At 44.8% G+C, this 14,387-nt stretch overlaps 2 protein-coding genes across 5 annotated transcripts in view; one reads left to right on the forward strand and one right to left on the reverse strand.

The window, feature by feature from the left end:
* Positions 1-7,258, reverse strand: part of ASTN1 (astrotactin 1) — a 310,168-nt gene extending 302,910 nt beyond the window's left edge. Inside the window, exon 1 of one of the 2 annotated variants that reach the window (XM_084772141.1) lies at positions 6,539-7,258. In XM_084772141.1, coding sequence (XP_084628267.1) covers positions 6,539-6,896 — 358 coding nt within the window. In that variant the 5' untranslated portion in view covers positions 6,897-7,258. The remainder of the gene's footprint in view (positions 1-6,538) is intronic. The other variant, XM_084772142.1, reaches the window with a different exon arrangement.
* Positions 7,259-12,802: 5,544 nt separating this feature from the next.
* Positions 12,803-14,387, forward strand: part of BRINP2 (BMP/retinoic acid inducible neural specific 2) — a 103,483-nt gene continuing 101,898 nt past the window's right edge. Inside the window, exons 1-2 of one of the 3 annotated variants that reach the window (XM_084767398.1) lie at positions 12,803-13,123; positions 13,273-13,606. The gene's annotated coding sequence lies outside the window, so the exon portion shown is untranslated. Of the gene's footprint in view, positions 13,607-14,387 lie in introns of all 3 variants that reach the window. The other 2 variants (XM_084767397.1, XM_084767399.1) reach the window with 2 other exon arrangements.

The raw sequence follows: 14,387 nt of genomic DNA on the forward strand, positions 1-14,387 counted from the left end.
GCTTCCAGGCTTTGCTGTTACCAAGTGCATTGTTACAAATACTCACGGCATGCACAGAAGACTTTCTGTGCCGTGTGATACATAGCTAGAAGTGAAACTGCTTGGTCTTAGGGCGGGCATATTTTCAAACCTGCTTTTGCAAAAGTTGTGGTATCGATTCAGATTTCCATCAGCAATAATTTAATTTTTCTGAGTATTGTCCTTGGAAAAGAATCATCATGAAGAACCATGAAGATATTTTGATTTTCTTATAAAAGTTTTAAAGTATATCATATTTGTAATAAAAAGTAATATGGTGTTAGATGTCATTGCAGTGCATTAGAGACTGCCATAGGCTCACATCCTGGGTGATTAACTTGCTGTTGTCCACGGGAACATATCTGAATGTGGTACAAAAATGAAGAAATTAAGATTTGACATGTCATTTCCAAAAATGTAGAAAGTTCTATTCCCATAAACTGGCACTTGTCTGAGAAACTCCTAGCCATTTAAATTTAATTATGTTCAAAAGGAGGCAAGGAAGGGAGGGAGGAATAAAAGAAAAGCCTAGAAGAAGGAAGCAAGGAAGGGAACATATGTAAGTGTAGCATATACATATGCATGCGTGCATTTGTATATGTATGCCTTTGCTCTATAAAACAAGATCCCAATCTTCCCTCCAAAGAGGAATAAAGAAATTAAGCTTGTATTTATCTCTCTTTCATACTCTCCAATGTCTTGAATTTAAGCTGTATCAGCAGATTCCAAAGAACACTTGAAGAGTTGTAAAATTCATCATTCCTGCATTCAAAACTCCTTTGAAGTAAAAATCCACATTTCTGTGGAGAACCAGTAAATAATAACCCTCTCAGTACTATAAATAAGCGCATTATGCTAGTATGTGTTGTGTGTGTGCTGAAAACGCCAGCTTAAGATTGCCATCAGCCATCCCACCATGTCTCAGACGACATCGCAACCCTGTATAAACTTGTTCACTGTTAACCTAAACAGTTCGCTGTAAGGAAGAGCAAAAGAGCTAAAGGAAGTGCATTTTGAAGTTCCTCTTTCAGTGGCAGTTGGAGGCATGTGGGAAGAGAAGTCGTGGATATTGAAGTACTTTGGTTGCTTCCTGTTAACCCAAAGCCCACCTGTAAGGAGAAAAGGCTGTCCAGTGTTGCATCTGAGGCCAGGTGCTCGCCTCTGAGAGTTTGCTCAGCTCTGACAGTGGATTCAGAGCACAAGACCATATAACAAAGGTCAGAGACTTCCTCCAGGAGCTGGCCCTGTTTCCGTGCGGCCTCATGGTTTCAGCCCCTTCATATTCTGTTTGCATTTCTCAGAATATTGAACATATTACCATCCCCATCCAGCTTGTTCACCGTGCCTGTGAATGCGGTAAAATACTTCCAAGTAGTAAAGGAACAGGACTATATATAAGAATTCCCAAAGTCTTCAAGGCCAATAAAACTTCTTAGGTGTTTCTGATGGAGCTCACCTTCTGCATTAAGGCTTATGTAAGCAACCACTCAATGGACAGAGATATTCAAGAGTCATTGGCACAAAAACCACAAAGGATTTCTTTGCATAAAGCAGGTGAATACATTTTGTCTATCATACTCTTTGCCAGAGATCATTTATCTAACTGTAAAAGGACAATTTTTGGGAAAAAAAAAATTAAACCATACAGCAAATGATATAGAGAAAAGCCTAAATGTCGTATTAACTGACCTAAGTTTAAATGACAGGTCAATCTGCTGTTAACAAAGGGATCCTGAGCAATTTATTTACCGGAAACATCCTCACCTTTCTCCATTGTTGGAATGGACAGCAAGCCAGAAGCTGACACCAGATCTGTCTTCATAGCCTGTTCTGTTAACCACCACACTTTTGACAGCATCTTGTATGTGGGTCCTCGCTACACCTCCATTAAGTCCACAACAGCTAATACAAAATGCCAAGGCGCAAGGACAAGCTGTCTCTTCACTAAGATCTATATATGCAAAGGTTCAAGAGCTGGGTTAGAAGCAGAAGAGCATCCCCTTCGGCTAGCACTGGGAGTGGTAAACACATCCTAGTCACAGCAGAGAGAATCTGGATGCCCCTCTTCACATGGACCCTACTCCATGATCAAGTATGCCTCCAAAAGCAGAAATGTCTGCTGTTATGAAAGCTGAGACATGATTTTTTTTTAGTTAAGATATTAATCTGGTAAACCTTTGATTCCTCCCAGGAAGTTAATGTAGCTTATGCTCTCAAATATTTTCAGTTAGAAATTACAGTTGCTTCTCAATACTTTAAAAACCTTCACAACATGCCTGAAATCAGAGGTTTAGATCATCTGACTTGGAGTTGCCTGACAAGCACCATAAAGAAGACAGTCTGACACAGTAAGAATCATATTTGTGGGAAGACAGGCGAACTAGAGATGACAGGACCTGAATATAACCATTCCAATTCAAAACACTGTATAGCCAAAGAAGCTGTGATTTGCAGGGCCATCTTACCCCTGTACCCTAGTCTGCAATTTCCACCTCAAAGAACAAGAGACAAAGACTCTTTCTACCCTACCACATGAGGTTATTTTAGAAACAAAACGGGCAGAGCTGAAAGCTGAGATAGCCTCTGGAGCCGCGTCTCACTGCTTTCTTTGTCACCAGCCTTCTCTGCCTGTGGAGAGCCATGCCCTATGCTCCAAACCCACATGCAGTTCCCTCCATCCCCATATTGAGGCTCTACTCTAGCCATGCTAATCTCTGCCCACAGCTGGGCCATCCCTATGCCCATGTGTTCATAGTCATCACTTTCCTGTTAACCTTCCCTCGTGACCTCAGATACCTCTACTTCTAGACAAACGCAAATCATATCTTCCTTGCATTTCATACATATATATATATGTTTGTGTGGAATACACATACACAAGACATGTACATATAGGTATATGTATGCATATGAAATACATATATATATATATAAATATAATTTTTCTTAGTCTTTGTAAATAAAAAATACAAAAGTTTACCAGATGAAAGTGGGCTGTGGTAGGCTTCACAGAAAAGCTATATGGTTGCAGTATTCATACGCCTAAGCAGCCATGGGCTGGGAAAGGATGGAGAACCCTCTTGAGAGAAGGAGGCATATGCAAAATATTTAATGAATCCCCAAACTGAAGCTGATTTGGAAGGATAAGAGGCTTGAAAAGCAAGATCCCTTTTTAAAGACTATTGCTTGGACAGACTGAAACAGATGCTGAGACCCACAGTCAACATTGAGCAGACTGCAGAGGGGGGAGTGGGGGGCAAGGAGAAAGACAGAAGAACCTGGCAGGGACAGGAACTCCACAAGAAGACCAACAGAGCCAACTAACCTGGTCCCATGGGGGCTTCTGGAGACTGAAATAATAACTAAGAACCATGCACGGACTGGACCTAGGCCCTACTAGGCCCGTACGCTTCATGTGGATCACCTAGTAAGAGGAGTGAGTGGGTGGGGCGGGAGTGGCCCTTCTTCCAGGCTAACCTTGGAAGAGTATGTGCTCAGACTTGATGTGCTGGGATGGGTTAGAAGGGGTGGGGGTGGGGGTCGGGGTGGGGGAGTGGAGGGAGCCTTCCTGTCTGAGGGGAAGGTGAGGGGGAATAGAGGGAAGATGGAGGGAGGGTAGGACCAGGAAGAGAGCAGGAAAGGGCCACAAGTGGGATTTAAAGTGAATAATTAACTAAATTTTTTTTTGAGACAAGGTTTCTCTGTGTATCTCTGTGTATCCTTGGCTGTCCTAGAATCGCTTTGTAGACCAGGCTGGCCTCAAACTCACAGCGATCCACCTGCCTCTGCCTCCCAAGTGCTGGGATTAAAGACATGCACCACCACGCCTGGCCCTTAAATAATTTTTTTAAAAGACCCTTGCTTGGAATGGGAAAAGTCTGTTTGCATCATTGAAATGAGAGGAATTGATCTTTAGAAAGAAAGAAAGCCAATAATTAGTGGTTTTTTTGTTTGTTTATCCTCATGTTTTGATTCCAAAAGTGATGAGATCTGATTTTAGTCAAGGTGCTGTTAAGCCCCTGCCCCATGGAGCCTGCTGTTCTCATTGGAGCATCTCTTTCCTCAGCATTCCTATGCTTGTCAACATCCAAACACACCACTAGGTATGATTATAGCTCTTACAAGTATCTTTCTGTTCCTGAGTCTAGGGGGTACCTGGGTCCAGGGATGCTGTAGTCAGTCCTGTGTCCTGAAAGAAAGCTAAAACATATTAGCCTCATAAATTCTGACAACTACTGACTGGAAGCTAGTGTGCTTCCAGGGAAGGGTACGACAAAAGCTCCACATGGATCATTAACATCCCTCACTATGGATTTTGACTTGCATCTCTCCGAACCACAGAAGTTAAGTTTAAGAGCAAGTATCCTTCAGTCTGTCCTCCAGTAACTTCTTCCCTCTCCCCTTCTGCTCACGTAGATGTTGTTCCTTTAGAGATTCCAGGCCCAGAGGGACAGACACCAGCAAACCGTTCATTCTGAGCATATTTTGGTGACTGCGAAGTTGGAGGACAATCATGTACTTTCTGGTTCAGAAGTGAAAGTGCCTGGGCCTCTGTGCAAATGCCTTAGTGCAGCAGGTTACCATAGCAACCCCAACAGGGTGCTGCAGTGGGCAGCTTTGTACAAAGGCACAGAAAAACCCATTCCTGGACATCTGAGCTTTGGACATCCAGCTCATGTAGGTCTATCACAGTATAGAGCCTCGGCTTTGGAATTCTTCAAAAAAGGAAAGTGGAGTTCTGAGTACCTGCTAGTCCAGCCTCCCTTTTTCATCCACGTGTCCACTTTTATGCACAGTAAATACTACGTACGGAACCACAAGCAGCCTCTTTAGAAATGTATAATTTTCCACATTCATTCTTACAAAGCATGATGAACAGATTGCATTTGCACATCAGCAAGACTTCAAAGCGAACTTCACGTCCACCGAATAACTCAGCAAATTGTATGCTGCAATGAGTAGCGTAGCCACACCATTCCTATTCCTAGCCTGCCCCCAGTCTTTATTATGCTATTGGTATTTTTCCTGTAAAAGAAAAATTAAATCAAGTGTGTAGGTTGGCTTCTGTGGATTTAGCTGAGCTGCACTCCAAGAACTCTAAATGAACTTTTCATAGGTCTAGGCAATTTTTAAAATTACTTTTCCATTGTGGTATGGGAACAAGGGTTTACTCGCCTACTCCTTAATGCTCTCAGTATAAGGATGCATCTTTGTGAAAGAAGGGCAGGGAGAGAGGTTATAATTTCACTTGTGGCTTCAACCTACACATGGCTAGCAGGAAACCATGTGCCTACAAAGTGAACTTGAGTTTGTAGGACATCAAATACATGCAATAGCATCCCAGAACGCTCTCTCTCTCTCTCTCTCTCTCTCTCTCTCTCTCTCTCTCTCTCTCTCTTTCTCTCACAAAAGGTTACCTTTAACCTTTCTCCTGGATAATATTAGAATACGTGAAGTATATTTTAAGACTGCATACACTGTATTCCAAAGAAATTAACTGCACGTTGGGTGAGGAAAGCTTGGAGAGGCAGGACTTCAGATAGAAAAGTAGAGAAATTTGTTACTGAAGTCACGTGAGCCAATGATGCTTTGCAAGTTGCTGGTAATGAGAGCAAGGACCGAGGCACAGGGATATAAGACTCAGTACCCAAAGGAATTTTCTGGCCTAAGGAATTATAAGAAAGGGATCAGAGAGATGTAAACAAAGGAAAGAAAAGCCTCTTGCCTAGAGAGGCCATTCTGTGTCCAGGAATATCCATAGTGACCTAAGGTAGTTTAGAGAAAAGAGGAAAGCAATAGTAATAATTGGGCCATACAGGTGGGCCGCCTCCTTATACAAGATACTTTAAAGTGTCATGGAGATGTGGAGGTGCCTGAACAAGGAGGTTGTTAGACTTAGGCATAGAGGTACAACTTCCCAAGATGAACTCCAGGCACATAGAAACTTATTTGGAAGGAAGGGTATCCAAGCCCTGATGACAGACAGAGTGTTTTAGATGAGTGAAGATCAACCCTTGCAGTGAGGGATGCACATCCTGGCAAGAGGACCACTAGGTTCCTGTTCCCAAAGCTTGGGGATGGCTGTAGGTGGGTATGGGTGCCCAAGGGTGTCAAGCAAAGAGCTACTAAGCATATGGCGTGCAAGCAGGGAGAGAGAGGCCTATGAGAGTTGGGTTGGAAACTGACAATGTTCAGATGTTTTCCTGAATGAAAACTCCCAGCTCAAGGCTGAGGAAGGTTTCAGAGACATTCCAGCAACCTGTTCCTTTGGGGCAAAGCGACTGAGAGGGGAGGGCCAGGTCTCCAGATTAGATCTGGGGAGACATCAGGTGCGCTGAGGCCCAAGAGCTGGCTTGCAAGGAGGTGTGGAGAAAGGTCCGAGAGTGGGGCGGATCCAGGGAGGTAGTGTGGGGGAGGGGAGGTGGCGGCAGCAAGTGGATGTGTGGAGCGGGCCCAGTGGGGGGGTGGGGGCGCCTGCCCAGCGCCTCCTCCGGCCTCATTCACCTCTCCCAGGACTCACCCAGCACGAAGTAGGGTAGCTCCGTGTTCTCTAGGTCGTCCACCACGACCATTTCTCCAGGGAAGTCATTGCGCACAGAGAAGAGGAGCTTGGGTTCCGAGGCCGAGGGACTGTGCATGATGCTCAGGTCGTTCTCGCGCAGGAAGGGCAGCGCCGACACAGTGATGCTCTTGAGCTTACACTCCAGCTCCTTGGAAGGATCCACGTCTCCCGCCGCTGTGGCCAGCACCGCAGCCGGCCCCCAGCAGCAGGCTAACAGGGCGCAGAGCCGGGCTAAAGCCATCTTGAGCCCTGGCCGCCTTCCTCCCAGCGCTGCGATGGTGGGGGAGGCAGCGAGCAGGGAGGGAGCAGCGAGCATGCAAGGGAGGCGGGGGAGGTTGGGGAGGGGACCGGAGCTCCACAGCCCTGGTCCCCGAATTGAGATGATTCTCAGAGAGCCCCTAGGTTCCAGCGTCGAGGTCTGGAGAGCCTGGCTCTTTGTTTCCCGGAGCTGCTTATCAGGAGAAGGGAAAAGGGGGATGGGGGAGGACGAGAAAAAGAAAAGGAAGGATGTTGGGAGGAAAGAGGAAGAGAGCTGAGGATTCTAGGGAATCAGGTCAGCCCCCAGCTGGCTGATGATGCTCCTGCCTCTCTTCTCTTTTCCATCCCCCAGGCTCTTAGTTATTAACTACCTGCTCTGCATTTTTAAAATTGCGTCTTTGTAATGCAAAAATCTCTCCTGTCGCAGCATCATCCAAATGGCTTGGGAAAAGGAATACACTGGCACACACCTTAAAGGGCTCTTCTTCAAAGCAGGTGTAGTGGGTGGGTGGGTGCGGGAGAGGGAGGGGTGTTGTCTTTATATATAAAAATGTACCCAGTGTTTGGGGGGGTGTGGGGGGGTGTGGCTTTCTTTCTTTTTTTCCTTCTTTCTTCTCTTGGGGGAGGTGGGGCAAGACCCAACTTCTTAGATTTGTCTGTTGGATTAAGAGCCTGTTGAGATAAATGCATATGTATACATTTCAACCCAATATGGATTCTGCAGAACTTTTAAAGATAATATTTGCAATATTGATATAAATAGAGCAATCGAAAACGATGAACAAAAAAGAAGGAAGTCAATATAACTCACACTGTTGAGCAAAACAGAACTTTCACTTGCAACTTATGCCGCATTTCATCTCTATCACAAATGTTATGTACACTAAGCAATAAAAAGATGATGGGGATGCTGTGATTGATAGTGGAAGCAGAGTTAGCTCAAATAAACCTTAAGCATCTAACTTTAAGAAATTCAGAGCTCAGAGGATACTTGAGAACTAAAGTTTCTCAGCGGTCACAACCACTGGGAAATAAAAGAATATTGCTGGTTGTGTTCAAGGTCAATCCAAGCTCTGTCAAGAAAAGAACAGGGCAGATATTTAGCCCCCTATGTATTCGTAGGACCACCAGCACCACCACTACCCGGAGTTTATACAATTTCTCTTCCTGCTAGAACAGGCTGATGTTGTCATATATGCTGTGTGCAATAAACTATATAAGAACACCAACATTTGGGGAATGCTGGGATATGATATTTGGCTGAACTTCAACATAATAAACAATGACTTAATTCAAAAGTATGTCCTGGCAACATACCTGTTCAGACACGGAACAAACTCACCAGATCCTCAAATAGGACGCCAACTTTGAAACAATTGCTGTCCCAATCTACCTGGTATAACTTATTGACAAATTGTGCTGTTTAAAAGATAAAAATGTGTGTCACACGTTTCACAAGACTAATCAAACTGAATAGTTTGATGCAGTTGAACTAGCCATAATTAAGGTCAGATTTAAGAGATGACAGGAAATAAGAATAAGAAAAAGATTGATGATTTGATACAAGTCTTGTTTTAAAAATCCGGCATACCTGAAAATGTATGCATAGGATGTTGCCATCTTATCATTGCAAACTACTGAAAAAGGATGCATCAGCTAATGACCTTTCCAGCCATCTGTATTGCTCCCCTAAGGGTGCTGAAGGATGTAAAGACTTCATGAAATCTTTTCCTCTTCTCTAGCATAGAGAAAAGCATGAGACATAGATAGGCAAAGTGATCTCTCATGGGATAAAGTAAAGCCAGGAAATGGAAGTGGCCCCCGGAATGTAAGAAATGGAATGCAACTATCAGTACAAGCAGAACGGCTTGTTTAATGAATGAAAAAAACTAAGACCAATAAAATAGCCAGGTGCCTGATGAGCTCAATCTACAAAGAGTACATGCAACTAAAAGCAAAAACAACATTCCATAGATGGCAGCAATTCATTCATTCAGCAAACACCGAGCACCCGTTGTTCTCTGGGCATCCATCATCAGCACATGGGCAGAAAGAATAGTCCTCCTGGTTTTTAAATAGTAGGTGACCTGCTATAATTTTGAAGTCTTTCTGACTTTGAAAACATCAAATGTTGTATTTGAAAGCACAAGCAAACTCTATGAGTGACTTCCCATAAGTCACTATGGAGTCTTCTTAAAATATCATAGTTGGTGGCACTCAGAGGAAGGGTAAGCAGGCTGATAAGCTGTGATCATATGGTGGGGGGAGAAGGTCACCTTCTGTCACAGGCCTAGGGGAAGGGAATAGGTGAAAGAGGGAGGGAGGGGGGAACGGGGAGATACAAGCGAGGGGATGATAATAAAGCTGTAATCTGAATAAATTATTTCAAAGAATATCATAGTTGGGGGTGTTAGATACCAACATCTTGAATTTCTATATGATGCCATTTTCCGCAGAAGAGTTTAACAATAGAGGTTATGGGAAGAAAGGGGCAACGTGTTTTGCCAAGACACTTGTTGTTTGCACACATGCATGCAATCTCACACGGTCTACTTTCCAGCAGTTAAATACCTAGAGATGAGGATAGAGATTGCAGTTCACAGAAACCAGACAGTAGCATCCCTTTAAATGGGATGAGGAGATGCGGATGTGCCTCAGTCATTGTTCGTGTATAAAGGCAATGTGCTAGAGCAAAGCCACATATGTGTTTCAGGGCTTGCCCTCCTATTCTCCTTTGGAGGAGAATTTAAACCTTGTTCATCTTTAGTTTCTCATGAATAGAATAAATTCAATTGTCCCTATTCACATCTAATGCCATAGGTAGCATATATATAAGTATTTATATTATTTAAAACTACAAAATACCAAGTTGTGTTAGTTGAAAGACTGCGTTTTCTCCTGAGGCCCACTGTTCTATATTTCAATGTCAGTGGCCTCTTTTCTTGACTCTTATAATACCTTTGTGATTGCTGTTCTTATTAACCGACTACGGACCCAGATACCCGGGTACCAGAATTCATGAACTCTGGCTTTCTCCTTTCCACTAGAGTTTTTCTACACATTTCCACGGTCTGGAAATTTAAAGAATGTTTTTTTTTTCTTACACCTAGCCCCCTAGGTTGGTGGATCGCTGTGAAGAATCTCATTCCCTGATCACTACTTAAAACTTGTGTTTGCACACATACACGCCAGTGAAAACGAGGCCTATTTCCCATTTCCACCCCTCCCGTGTCCTTTTGTTCATATGGAATACACTGCTCTTCATTCCTAAGTTGGTCCAAACTCCTCAGGTAAACCTCCAGCCTCATCTTGGAAGTGAGAAATTCCATCACTTCCTGTTTTTACAGTTCCACTTTATTCAATGAGCGTGCACATGTGCGCGTGCGAGAGCGCACACACACTTAACTGCATGCACCTATTCAGTGCAGACAATTAATACAGTGTTTTGCAGTCAGTGTTTTCATTTGTTGTATTTAAACAACAATAACACTAATACATAAATAATAATAAGAATGCATAATTGGTATGGTGTTCATGAGAAAGAAATGAGGTTCCGTATGCAAAGGACCTCACACACTCCGACATTTAGTTGTTGTTCAGTGGTGATCACCCTCACCACTGTCACGCTACCTTATGTAACTGTTTCAGACAGAAGCAGAACTTTTGAATCATTGCCGCACAAATTCCTACACGGTCGGTGTGAAAAGTACATCTAGTGATTTATAGTCCTTGATCTTTACCCAGAAGTAATGACATCACGTGCGCACACAGGAGCATCACGAGCAGGTTTACTACTGCTGCTGCTACTAATGGAGCCAAGTCTGGATCCAAGTCAGAGAGTTATCAGCTTCAAGTCTCCAAGACATGATGACGAGTAACAGAAATAAGGTGCAGAGCACTGTACCCCCTCATATTCTACAGCTTCCAAATTTAAGAGCAAGTAACATTCTTTGGGAATGGGGTTATCAGAAGAGTAGTTGTATTGGGGTGAGTATAAGGTTTCGACTAGGAAGGAGCAGCGTTGGCTTCCTGAAATGTCGGAGAAGATGTGAATGGTGCATAATTCAGGGCCTATGCATTCATCCGAGGAACTCGTGTGCAGTTTTTAATGCGTGTTCTTCCTCATTAAAATATCATGGATGGTTTAAGATAACACAGAAGAAAACATGGTCAAGTTTCTTCCTTTTCATGTGATCAGCTCTGCCTCCCTTGGAGCAAGTCTGGCTCTTTCCTCTTTCCATTGACATGAGTTACAGCTGTTCTACTGTTCATCCATTTCTCACTTCCTCAAGTCACGTCACAAGAACCTTGACCTCCAACATGTTCTTACTTGGGCCAGGTTCAGTGGGCCTCTGTCTCTAGCAATCTCAGGAACAACGGGGTCCACAGTGAGGAAACAGTTAAATTCTCAGCGTTTTGGCCTAGATGTTTTAGCTTAGTTGAAGGCTGGGGGGCTCCACAGGACCACCATTCTTTGGCATATTTTATAGCCGAGTAACAGGTAAATGCTGAAGAGGAAACAGGGAGGACAGAAATGGTGGGAATGAGGGTTTGTGTGTAGAATACGGTTTCTCAGCTTTCCTCTCTCATTCTAAATATCTGCCTAATGAGCACTTTTTAGCTAACCCAGATATATACTACCTTTGCACACATTAAACCTTTGCCCTTTTTTTTTTTGTCTAATTCTTTACAAAATGCTATCGTATGTTGCTGTTAACTCAAGGAAACTAAATCAAGATACTTCTCCCCCTTTTTGACTCTTCTTCTCTGTATATCCCCCCATCACATGACTTAATCAAATCTCCTTCCACATCCCCGCTGCCGGTTCCAACCTCCAGATCTTCTATTGAAGTGGATTTTTCTTCGACAATGACTCTTCCCTGCTCTTGCCAAAATTTTGTGTAGTTCACTAGTTAGTGGGATGTATTTCAGCTTCACACATTTATTAGAACATCAGAAATATATTATTCACACCCTTCAATTGAAAGTTAATATTTTAATCCCTCATTCTTTCCTCCTTTCTCTCCCTTTCTCCCTAGCTCACCGCCCCCTACCCCACTTCCCTCTGACTCACAGGCTCAGCAAACACCACCTGCTTTGTAGAAACAAGGCTGGTCCTGTTCTCCTTTCTCTAGTTTTCCTTTAAAAACCGAGTCCCTCTTCCTGACAGTCACTGGAGTGAAAGGAGACACACAGAAGGAAAACATCACAGGCAAAACAATTCTCTCCTTTTTTTGGACGCAAGCCATTTCAAGCATCTCCTCAGAATGCCCAAGTTCTTCTCCTTGCTGTTGTCCTAACAGTCCTGGCGTGGGGGCGTGAGGTGTCTCAATTTAGCTGCCCAGCGATTTTAACACTCTCTGCCTAACCATCTTACCGATCTCCTGTGGCCCACTGTGTGTGTGTGTGTGTGTGTGTGTGTGTGTGTGTGTGTGTGTGTGTGTGTGTGTGTGTTTTCATGTGCTATTTTTCACTTGGGGGTTCACTTCTAATTAAGTAATTCGGGAGTCTTAAAAAGCGCAGAACAACCAAATGAAACCTCAAATAGGAAGGAAAATGTCTCAAGCGGGCCCTATCTCTGGGAGTTCTGGTTAAGCAAGCAAACAAAATGGGCTGGGACAAATGATTATTGTAACTCGAAAGATTGAAGAAAATGTAATTAGTTCCCTGTTTGTTGTTTCTCAGCCTTTGACACTCTCCAGCTCTTACTCCTAACCCCACACGGAGCCGCGAATTTATCCAATGTTTCCTCATCCATCCTTGCTGGGGGGGGAAAAGTCGCTGCTGCAAAGCTGGGAGGGTTAGCAGAGCTGGTACCCTAGCCTGCCAGCTAGCCAAAGGAGATTGCCGGTAGGCCTCAGAACCCGCCCCCTGCCAGGCTGCCCAGCCAATGGGCGTCTGTGGGGAGTGTGGCGCAGGGTCCTATTGGCCGCCAATCTACGTGCATAAGAAAGAACCAGAGAGGCAGGCAGGGCAGCATTGTTATCTTAAGACACTCATCTGGTGTCTGAGTCTGCAGGTGACACTGGTTAGGTACGGACAGTGAAGTCGGAGTAGGTACGCGCCGGGCAGCAGCCCTAGGATGGAATCCGCCTGCCTGCCCAGCGGCTCGCGGCTCATCCCGCAGCGCCTCCGCTGAGCTCGGCGGGTTCGGGAGGACTTGGGAAATGCACCTGCCGCGCGCTCTGAGGACACCGGCGGGTCCTCAGTCAACCAAAGGAGCCCAGACACTGGAGGAACGGTTTCTGCCCAAGTGCAAGGCACAGATATTGGATGACAGAGCGGGTGAGTGTCTTTAGAGTTTGGGGAAAAAAAGGCAAGATCTTGGGTTTCATCTCGGTCAAGGGACAGGGGACTCCTCAGTTGGCTTCCCACTTTCCTCACCTCTCCCACGCAACGTGCGACCCAGCCTAGCTCCGATCCCCACTTCACAGATGCTGTGGGTGCCTGGGATGCTAGCTGCTCCACGACAAGGCAGCAGGCAAGTGGTCTAACCGCGGCGGCGGCGGCAGCGGCTGAGGCAACAAGCAAAGCCCAGAGCTGGGGAATTTGAAAAAAAGACATCCGTTCCCTCTCACAAGCTGAGGGGGAGGCATTCGCTTTTCCCCAAAGGAGAAAGAGCCACAAGAAATCATGAAGTAAAAACTTTGGAAGGCCGCCACTGGAGATGTTGCACAAAAATCGGGCATCCTTTAGGAGTCTCCTCGCAGTCCTTGGTGGTTTGGGGAGCAGCTGATACAGCAAGAAGGGCTCTTGCAAGGATTCAAGGTAACAGTACAGGGGGGTCTGGATCCCCTGGGTTTTTTGTATCCTCTTCCGTTGTAATTTTGATGAGTCCTTATCCAGCCTCCTTGTCTGGTGCCTGGCAATGGCAAGCAAAAGGAAGAATTCCTATTCCATCCCTCAGTTTCTGTCAGGTGGAGCTTAGCGGTGGACTTCGGGTTTGATCTGACTCTGGTATTGCCTCCTGGTGTCGCATCGCTGTCACAGAGCTTGGGCATTCTGCCTGACCTATATTGTTTTTGCCTGGTTTAAGTCCTCAAAGTTAGTGCAACTCCCATTGGCTTTGGGAAATTCATTCAGGCTCCATAATTGCAGAGGATGACAAGGACTTTTGCTTGCCTAAGAAGAACTGCACGAGGGTCACTGTGTTTGAGGAGGACCCTAAAGACCTGGTATTGTAATGTGCAATACAACTGTATTCACATGGTCTTAAAGCCTTGCAGCGTGCTTTAGAGGCCAGTCTGTTTCTTCCGTGGACATGTAACCAGGGACAAAATTAATTCCAAAGAGCAAATCCCACAGTCTCCTTTGGGTGGTATAACATAAGCCCCAATTGTTTGGGTCAATCCTGGTAATGCACTGGAGTCACTAAAGGGGGAGTGTTGCTGTGCTGAAGGGAAGGGTCTCCTGACAACAGCTACCGGATTGTTCTCCCTGTTCATACACGAGTGTGTGTGTGTGTGTGTGTGTGTGTGTGTGTGTGTGTGTGTATGTGTGTGTGTGTGTGTGTGTGTGTGTGTGTGTGCACGCTCACAGCTGTATGCAG

Source organism: Acomys minous (assembly GCF_964271855.1).
Source record: "Acomys minous genome assembly, chromosome: 1".
Lineage (NCBI taxonomy): Eukaryota > Metazoa > Chordata > Mammalia > Rodentia > Muridae > Acomys > Acomys minous.